This window comes from Geospiza fortis, unplaced genomic scaffold (genome assembly GCF_000277835.1).
Source record: "Geospiza fortis unplaced genomic scaffold, GeoFor_1.0 scaffold85, whole genome shotgun sequence".
NCBI lineage: Eukaryota > Metazoa > Chordata > Aves > Passeriformes > Thraupidae > Geospiza > Geospiza fortis.
The window spans coordinates 1446261-1455920 of NW_005054358.1; the positions used below are offsets into that span (position 1 = coordinate 1446261).

The window sequence follows — 9660 nt, forward strand, 5'->3', positions numbered from 1 at the left end:
GGGCCCCTCCGGTGAGCGTGGCTGTCTCCCTTCATCCCTTCTCTCCTTTCATCCCTCGAGGCTGGGACTGAACAACTTCGAGCCTCAGTCCTGCCCTGCTCCTAGCGGGATCCCGGGTGCGGAGGCAGAAGCGCGGCTGAGCTTGCCCTGTTCTTTCCCGTGTTTGCCACAGAGCGATTCCCGGGGGAGCAGTGGGGCCTGTGACCGGACGGGGCGGCTCTACCTGTACCACTACAACGAGGAGCAGCCCTACATCCCTCTGACCGAGATCCAGCGCATCGACACGGCCGCCATCCTGGACATCAAATGGTAACTGCGGCCCGGCCAGGCTCGGTGCCGCAGCAGCACGATCTGCTCCTCCCGGCATCCTTTTTTGGCATGGCAGCAACAGCAGTAGTTACTAATGGAACAGTTCCTGACTTCTTGGGGGGAAATACTTTCCAGTTTGTTCCAATGAGCAAAGACTGCCTTGTTTCTGTTTTATACCTTCTGCTCACTGGACTGATCATGACTTTGTACTTCATTTATTTATATGGTATCTACATATAATAGATCTCCCTTGTACAGAATCCCCTCCTTGCAGGTGTGTGGGAACTTGAAGAGCCTTAGATTTTCTTAGTGTGAGATTTTTTTAGTCACATACCTTCTCCTTGTGCATGTTGGAATGAAAGTTATGGTTTTGCTCTCTTCCTAAAATACAAGAAAGATGAACATTGGAGATTTGTTTAACTTGATCTTTCAGGTGCCACATTCCTGTTGCAGAACATCCCATGGTTGGCATCGCAAACTCCACAGGTGCTGTGGAATTTTGCCACCTGACTGGAAGTGAGGTGGGTGGATGCAGTGCCTGCTGCTGCTGAAGCTGGTTTTAAGCCATGTTTGATACATCTCTGCATTTACTGGTAGTGTGTATAGGCTTTCAGGAAAGCTTGTTTCCATGGCTTCCTCAGCATGCTTAGCTTTTTAAATACTTCTTTTGTCCTCTGATAATGTTTGTCATAAATTCTATGAACCTGTTCATGGTGCCAGAGAGTTGGGCTGGGCTCTACCCATCTGCAGAGTTGGGGAGAAGAGGCAGGAGGAGGGAAGAAGCAAACCCTGGAAACAAGGGTGGCCTGACTGGGAAACATCAGAAAGTGCAAAGCTGGTAAAAGCAGGGAGGATTTTTGGAGTGGGATTTCTCTTGGTGGTGAGAGAAGAGGGTGATCAGAGCCATGCTCACAGAGCAAAGAAAACAGAGGCCAGTCTGTAAGGGAATTCAGCAGTCAGGTCACCACTTCTGCTGCACTTCATCGCTCCCTGAGAAGCAGCAGAGTTTAAGGGAGGTTTGGTGGGAGATGAGCAGCAGAAGGGTGAGATCCTATGTGTGCACATTTGCCTCTCAGCCAGCACTGGATGATTGTACAGTGCTGTGGGACATTTCATTGCTTCTTTAGTATGGGACCCTCATTTGCTCCTCAGTCTGTGGAAAACCTGCTGTGGGAAGCAGTGCACCTGTCATTATGTGCCTGCTGTCTTCCCAGTCTTAATGCAGTCCTTTTGTTTCCAGTAGAAGAACAGCTGCATGCTGGAGCCACGCTTCAGGGTGGATCTCGGGGCACAGCGCCTGGCCTTGTCCTTGGACTGGTCCACTGGACGAGAGCAGTGGTGAGGATGGGAGATGGAGGCTGGGGCTGGAGCCAGGGTGTGTGGGACAACTTTCAGGAGAAGTTGAGGGCTTGGATGAAGCAGTCTTCAGTGGTTTTTTACTTTCTTGATCCCAGCTGGCTCCCTGGCCCTGCTCTAGAAGTAGCCATTTCCAGAGCAAAGGTAACAAGAACACAAACACTGGCCACTGGAACAGGAGCAGAGACTAAACCAACAACAAATGGGGGAATGGCAGCAGGTGAGCCAGGGATGTGTTTTCTGCTGCCTTTGTTAAAAGGAAAGACCAGAACAGGATGCAAATGGAGCTGCTGGTAACTCTGCTCTTAGAACAGCTGAAATTTTAGTGTGAAATTCTCCTTAAGAACTGCTAATAATAGCACATGTAGGAAGTTTAATCATGCGTTAGTGAGAAACAGGAGAGAATTGGTTTGGAAGTGGCTCCTTCTCTCAACTGCTCATACATGAGATTTCAGAAATTGCTGTGTGAAATAATCTGAATTAGCTGTACCTTGGAAGGGGGGGGAGTTTAATGTGTTCTGTAGGTGCAGATGAAGAGTGGTGCCTTTGGTGTGAGGCTGGAAACCAGGGGGATCAGGCAGTCATTGCTTAATGCTGTAGGGCAAATTTGCTAATTAAACCCATTTCTGTATGTGCTAATGTGTTAATGAATAAGTAGAATTGCCAGTTAGACTTCCTTCTTACATTCCTCCTTTTTTTTTTGTCTCTGTCCTTCATGATAAATGATTGCTGCCATGATGAAATGCCCCTTTAAACCTGTCATTGTTGTCCCTTGAGAGACCAGTAACTTCTCCTAGAAGCCAAATGTACATTTTTCACATCTCTGCAGGAAGGGATGTGAATCCCCTGTATCTCTTATGTGGGAATTTGGGAGATTCAAATTTTGGGAGTGTGGTTGAATCATTTGATACAGAACTGGAAAGAAGCCCCAGGCCACCAAAGCAGTGCCTGCAGTTGCAGGTAACGAAACAGAAGGGACCTAGTTCATGTCAGGGAATGCCAGAAAATCTGTGTCCTGGGAATTGCAAAACATTTGCCAGTGCTCCAAGGTCATTGTGTCTAGAAACTGTAACTGTACTGTGGCACAGGAAGAGAGCAGAAAAGGTCAGGATCAGCCAGTGCTTTGGGTTTCAGTGATAGCAAGGAAATAAAACGTCTCTTTGTACTCCAGAAGAGAGAAGAGGCTCTGAAAGGGCATTGTCAGTCTGACTTGGAGAAAAAAAAAAAGAACCCTCTTCTCATGGAATTTGGTTAATTGATGTAATGTGAAGCATGTAAGAACTCAAGTTTTGCATCTCTGAGAAAGATGAGAGCCAGCAGTGGTTCCTTCCCTGACATGGGTGTGAGTGGTTGCTCCTGTGAGAGCAGGGAGTGGCAGTCACTGGGGCAGGTGATTTTAAGATGAAGCTGAAAAGAATTGTATGAATGTGCCATTCTTGCCACCATGCTGCCAGTCTCTACCAGTGTTTATTTGAATTGAAATATTTGACTGTCGCAGTAATTCCCAATGTTTTTTGTGTACCCTGCTGTAGTGGATGTCCTTTAAGAGTGATCAGCAGTGATTCAGAGGGGAAGCTGAATCTTTTCTCCATAGATGAATCTGCTCCTTCTGTGCATGTCCTGAACCAGTGGGAAGCTCACAAATTTGAGGCCTGGATTGCTGCTTTTAATTACTGGGACATTGATATTGTGTATTCAGGTCTGTATGGGCTGGGAATCTCCTTAGGGGCTGGTGGGGAGGGTGGCCCTTGTTTGGGGATGTGTTCCTTGGGTTTTTACTTTTCAGGGTTGGGTGAGATGCTTGTATCACCTCTTGAAAGAGCTGGCTCCTCTGATTAGGGGTGAAAGGCTTCATTTCTTCATCGTGGAAAAGGGTTGGAGTTAATTAGGAGAAGCTGTACCCTGAAAATTGTATTTTGGGTGACTATTGGCAAAAAAGATTATATTCTCCTGCAGTATGCTGAGAGCCAGAGAGCTCTTTGAGTCCAGTCTTTATGACTTCTAATTCTTTTTCTTACCAGAAAGGAGGGTACCACCATATTGATACTGTTTGTGTTTTCTGTGGTGATGAGTATTGGGAGCCTAATGTGATTTTTGGCGTGTCTGTTAAATTCTGTGAGATCCCAGAGCTGGAAAGCATCAGCTCTGTGTCACAGACTGCCCTGAGTGGGAAGGGACCACCAGGATCATCAATCCAACCCAGCCCCCCCACAACCCCACCCTGTCCATCCCTGGCAGCGCTGTCCAAAGGCTCCTGGAACTCTGGCAGCCTCGGGGCCGTGCCCATTCCCTGGGCAGCCTGGGCAGTGCCAGCACCCTCTGGGGGAAGAACCTTGCCCTGAGCTCAGCCTGAGCTGCCCTGGCCCAGCCCCAGCCGTGCCCTGGCTCCTGTCCCTGTCCCAGAGCAGAGGTGGGAGCTGCCCCTCGGGAGGAGCTGCAGACTCCTGGCACTGCTTTGCCCCATGCTCGGGGCTGGTGCTGAGGGTCACAGTGTTTTGTCCCTGGGCAGGAGGGGATGACAGCCTGCTCAAGGGCTGGGACACCAGGTGCAGTCCAGAGGCTCCAGTCTTCACCAGCAGGAGGTGAGTGAGACCTGTGCACGCCCTCCAGCAGTGGGGTGGGAACCCTCGCTGCTGCTCTGCCCCTGCCCAAGCCACTGAATTCAGACGTGTGCAGTGATAGTGGCTCCTGGTTCTGCCTCCCTTGGGAAATGGAGGCATCTCTTAGGGTTTTTTTCATCAGAACAACTTCAGGTCGAAACTTTCTTCCCTATGGCCTTTAACACAATAAACCTAGTGCTGACTTCCACGTGTGAAGAAGGTGATAGTTTCTTTCTAAAAAAGGATGATCCTGATTTACACTTTTATTTTAGCAATTTTTGTTTGTGTTAAATTTGGATATATTATTATGGAATGGTTTTTAGAAAATATTTTTTTCTCCCCTGTTTAGTTATTTGAAGTGATCTCTTTTCTATCTTATTTTAAAAAATTGTTTAAACAATATACATGGCTCTCCAGTGGAATTCTGTATGTAAACTTAAATTACACTGGGGACTATGGCTATCGCAATACTAATTTTGGGAGTAAAGTCTCCTGGGAATGGAGGTGTTCTGCTGGAATTTTTAGGGTCTTTGAGCAGCAGTTTATGGGGTAAATATTACTAGAAAATACTTGTGCTGAAGAGATAGTGTGAGTAGAAGTTTTGTCCCTGGGAGGGCTGTTGAATTGTGTAGATCAAACTCTGCTTGGGTAGGTCACTGGACTGAAATTTTGAGCTTACCTCTCCTGAGACACCTTGATGAAATAATGTGGACTGAAAATCCTTTAAATTCAAGGAAGAAGCCCTTCTCAAAATGCTGTCTCTTCCCCCTGCAGACATTCCATGGGTGTGTGCAGCATTCAGTGCAGTCCCCACCGGGAGAATCTCCTGGCCACAGGCAGGTGAGTCCCTTCCAGCTGTTCTCCCCTGCTGTGCCCAACCTCCTCTGTTACCTGAGCGTGCTGCTGCCTCTGCAGAAACTCCATGTGGTGCAGAGCACGTGGCCTTTCCTACCCTTGTTCTGTGCCCTGACTGTGCTTTTCTGCCTGTTGGTGTTGTGTCCCCAGCTACGATGAGCACGTGCTGCTGTGGGACACCAGGAACATGAGGCAGCCTCTGGCTGACACCCACGTGGAAGGTGGGGTGTGGAGGCTGAAGTGGCACCCCACGTGTGACTTCGTGCTCTTGGCAGCCTGCATGCAGAGTGGCTTCAAGATCCTGGACTGCCGTGGGAGCCTGGGTGAGTGTCTGGGGAGCAGAGGTGCTGCAGGGTTGCTGCCCCCAGGTTCATGGGGAGCTCCAGCTCTTGCTGGAAGGACTGAGATGGTGTTAATAGCCATAGGTTCTGTTCCAGTTTGAGGGAACTTCCAGCTTTTCCACATCTGGGCACTCTCTTGGCCTGCTTGGTTGTGCCAAGGCCCTGTCACTGTCTGTGTGTAAATCTCTCAAAGCTTTTTTTCATGGAGGAAAGCCTTTGTGTTTGGTGTGAGGGCAGAGCCACTCTGGGTTTGTGTGCATTGTGCTGGTTCAGAGAGGTGCTTCTGACTGTCAGGTGGTGCTTTCCTGTTAGCAGGAGTCACTGACCTGCTGGGGAATCAGTTATTGCCTCAGGAAGGAAGTGCTCTGCAGCCTGGTTAATCCAGAATAACATCAATAAGCCCTTCATGTGAATGATGAGGTACTTCCATGGTGGAAAAGCACTTTGCATTCACATTACAAATGCAGTCTGACAGAGGATGGTTGGGTTCCTGGGATCTCCAGACCTTGGGCAGATCAACAGCTTATAGGTCTTGTCCATCTTGAGCCTTTGTAGGAACTTTGAATAGTGATGCTCTTTAATCTCATGCATGTTAAACCTTCTTCTCCTCTGCTACTGACCCAGGAGGAATCAAGGCCATTGAGAGATGGCTGAAAAATGTTCAGTACCTCATTCCTCCTGGAATGCTTCACTCAGTGGTGAAGAAGGGAATAACCAGAGAACTCTTCCCATGAGACACAGTCAGTGCTGGAATGGCTGCTGAGCACTCTGCCACAACCCACAACTTGACTTCTAAGTAATTTCATTTCTCTTTTTTTTTTTTTTTCCAAGCGGAAAACACAGAGGAATGTATCATCCTGTCATCCTATGTCCTGCACAATTCTTTGGCTTATGGGGCTGACTGGTCAAGGCTGTGTCCAAGGGATTCCTTGCCTGCCAGCCAGGACCTTGCTGCTGTGTGCCAGCCTCAGGAGGAGCTCGTGGGAGCATCGGGGCAAGGAGATGAGAGGCTGAATTTGCAGGTCCAGAACCTGAAGATAATTTATGAGTCTCCTACAGCTACTTTTGATGTAATCCTGGATGAGGAGAGTGAAAGCCCTACTGTGGCACTCACAGCAGGGGCAGGGCCAAAGCTGGCTGGGGATGCTGGACTGCTCAGGGGCTCTGGTTTAAAGGGAGGTTTAGATTTGCCTGCCCAAGGGGCAGATCCGGGGTCAGCCAGTGGCTCTGACTTAGGAGCCAGGAGAGCCAATGGAATGGGCCTGGACAGAGGCAGTGACTCAGCCAGGTCTCCAGACAGCCCCAAAGAAATGAGCATTGTGGCCACTTGTTCTTTCTATGACAACATCCTCCATGTCTGGAAGTGGGAGATGAGCCTGGTGACCCCTCCAGATGTGCCAAGTCCTAGATCTCCATCCAAAGGAACAGCTGAAAGTCTGCATTGACCAGTCCCAATGGAAGAGGGAGGAAAACTGAACTGAGAGTGACAGCTGAACTTAATGCCCTGACTTCTGCTGGGCTTTTCCATCTTACTGCTGAGCTTGGGAGTCCTCCAAGGCCAGCACTGATGGGATTCCTGATGTTTTATTTTCAGCACAGAGGGAAGCCTTTGCTTAGAGGTTGTGGTTATGGGCAGACTGGTTTATTTAGTTTTTCCCTTAATGTCCCAATTCCTCTCACAGGCTGCTGCTTTGTACCTCAGATCTGACTCCTTTCAAGGCTGGTTTGCATTTCCCAATGCATCTGTCAGGCCCCTTCTCCTCCCTCCCTCACAAACCAGACTTGGTTGTGCTGCTGTGCAGACCAGTAAGTGATCAGAAGGTTTCCTGAATGTCTCAGAAAAGCCCCTGAGCAGAGGCTTGGCTGTGTGATGGGAAGAGAGCTCAGCCAGGCCAGATGCAGTGCAGTGTGCTCACAGTGATGTTTAACAGAGAGAAGTTGTGGTTCAGAAGGACGTGCAGACTGTCTGTGTGATGGGAAGTGCTGTGGGATCCTCCTTGTGAGGGTCCTGGTGCTTCTCCATCATTTTCCATCACTCATCACCTGACTGCAGATTCCCTCATCATTCCCAGCTGAGCACACCCTGGTTCAGATAAATCCTGTAGTGACCCCACCACGTTTTAGTGCCACTCAACCACTCCCATGGCCTCTCCATATTCAGCTCATTCTTTCTGCTCTCCACAGAGCCACCTTTAGGTCCAAAGTCAAGCTCAGTTTTTAAAAGGTGAACAGCTTTAAGATCAAAACCTCCAAAAAGTATAAGTGGTGTTTCTTGACATCTTGTTAAATTTAAAATAAGTACAGAAACCAAAATCTTAACAGCATTGCCCTAACTACCTCCAGGAATGGCTGCAGGATTTCTCATGGTTGCTCCATTAGCTCTCTTTTTTTCACTGTGAAATATCAGCAAAACACCCTTTCTGGAACATTTCTCTACTCCTAGAAACAAAAAACCAGCTTAAACTAGATCAGTAACTTTTAGCTTGGATGGTTTGTCTTTGAGGGTCCTAAAGAATGAGTTGTGTGGAGGGAAAGAAACACCAGCAACAGGTCTCTGTGTAACAGTGCTTCAACTAAATGAGGTGCAGCAGATGAGAACTTTGCTGCTTTGTAACCCCCTTCTTAGGGGTGAATGTGTATTTTAGCAAACATTCTGGAGCACTGTTACATGAAGATTCATATTAGTAATGAAAACAAGAGCTTTTGCTAAAGAAAAAACAAACATGCTATTTTTGGATGTTTCTAAAATAAAACCAATATAAGTGATTTATCTTTTTTTGGTTGTTTTGAGTTTAAAAAACAGAAAAAAAAGAAAGAGTTGACAGTCCTTGTGAGGACCTTCTGCCCTGGCCTGGGACAGCTCGAGCTCCAGGAGTGAATATTCTTTGGGAGGCAGAGTGGACAAGCCAGTTTCCTGGGAAAGCCGAGGGTGTGTCCCTGTATCTGTTTTAAAGGTTGTAATGGCTTTTATTGCCCTGTGAGAGAGCAGGAACAGCCCCAGGGCAGCGAGGCTGCAGCGGTGACACCCACTGGGACCAGCCTGGTTCAGGCTTTAGGCCAGGCCTTGCTTTGCTCAGAGCAGTGAGGTGAGCCAGCTGTGATCTGCCTTCACATGGGGTGTGAGGCAGATGATGTGGTGAAGAGCAAGCTGGAAATGGCAGCAAAGGACACAGCATCTCCTGCTCTGCATCCCTGCATCCCCCTCCAGGCACCTGCCAAGTGCCCTGGCTGGGCAGCAGGGCTCCCAAGGGAAGGGCTGAAGGGCCACGGCTGCCAAGAGCAGCGAGGCAGTAACGGCCACTTGTGTGTGCCTTGTTCTGATCAGCTTCACAGGAGGGGAAAAATGCAGAGTTCAGTTAGAAAAGCTGTGCCTTCTCCATCCCCGCTGTGGCTGCTCCCTGAGCACAGCTCATCCTTCTGTGCCTGGGGCTGCAGCACCCCCACTCCATCACAGCCCGGCCCAGCCCCGAAAACGGGGTGTTTTACCCCCCGCCACCACTGTAAGAACTCATCTGGCAGCCCTTATTACAGACTAACTGCTCACAGACCATCCACTGATCTTCCTTCCTTTCTCCCAAAATGAACGTTTCAGTCTTAATTTAATTTTTAAAGTTTAATTCTTAAACTTTGCAGTGCTTTTTATTTAGAAACGCCACGACTTCTCATCCTCAGAACTCCAGAGAGGGCTCTGCTCACAGGCACAACTGTCTCCCAGAGGATCACCAGTCCAACCGCAGATTTCCCCAGGATTTAAATCAGATATTACAGAAGAACAAGGCAGAAGGATTTGCTTTAATGTTCAGTGACGGAGCCTGTCCCGCGCTGGCCGGCGGTATCACCCGCTCCCTACCGCACGTAGTTCTTGGGGAAGAGCTGGAAGAGCTTGCCCTCCTGCGTGGGCTCGAAGCCGTACTTCTCCAGGTTGTTGGGGTCGAATGTGCCGTCCTTCACGTCCTTCTCGATGCGCGGAGCCACCAGCTGGTCGAAGAGCTGCTTGGCCGTCATGGGCGGCTCGGAGCCCTCGGGGGCGCGGTACGACACGTAGGGCCGCAGCTTGAAGCCCGTCAGGTCGGGCACGACGAACTCGGGCACCATCTCCTTGACGAGGAGGAATTTCTTGTTGCGGGTGAGCACGCCCAGCTTCTTGGCGCCGCGGCCCTTGTTGTGGCTCCGCGGGCCGCGCTTGCTGGTGAACGGCG

General features: G+C 49.2%; 2 protein-coding genes across 2 annotated transcripts in view; one reads left to right on the forward strand and one right to left on the reverse strand.

The window, feature by feature from the left end:
• The window catches only part of DPH7 (diphthamide biosynthesis 7), a 10165-nt gene extending 1936 nt beyond the window's left edge, over positions 1-8229 (forward strand). Inside the window, exons 2-9 of the mRNA XM_005423833.3 lie at positions 173-309; positions 743-830; positions 1553-1647; positions 3198-3364; positions 4175-4247; positions 5040-5105; positions 5271-5443; positions 6293-8229. Of these exons, the coding sequence (XP_005423890.1) occupies positions 173-309; positions 743-830; positions 1553-1647; positions 3198-3364; positions 4175-4247; positions 5040-5105; positions 5271-5443; positions 6293-6906 (1413 nt within the window). The 3' untranslated portion in view covers positions 6907-8229. The remainder of the gene's footprint in view (positions 1-172; positions 310-742; positions 831-1552; positions 1648-3197; positions 3365-4174; positions 4248-5039; positions 5106-5270; positions 5444-6292) is intronic.
• An 826-nt stretch (positions 8230-9055) lies between these two features.
• MRPL41 (mitochondrial ribosomal protein L41) lies at positions 9056-9654 on the reverse strand. Its single transcript, XM_014308143.2, has one exon. The coding sequence runs from the start codon at positions 9554-9556 to the stop codon at positions 9308-9310; it is 249 nt and encodes an 82-aa protein (XP_014163618.1). The 5' UTR covers positions 9557-9654; the 3' UTR covers positions 9056-9307.
• Between the last annotated feature and the right edge of the window lie 6 nt (positions 9655-9660).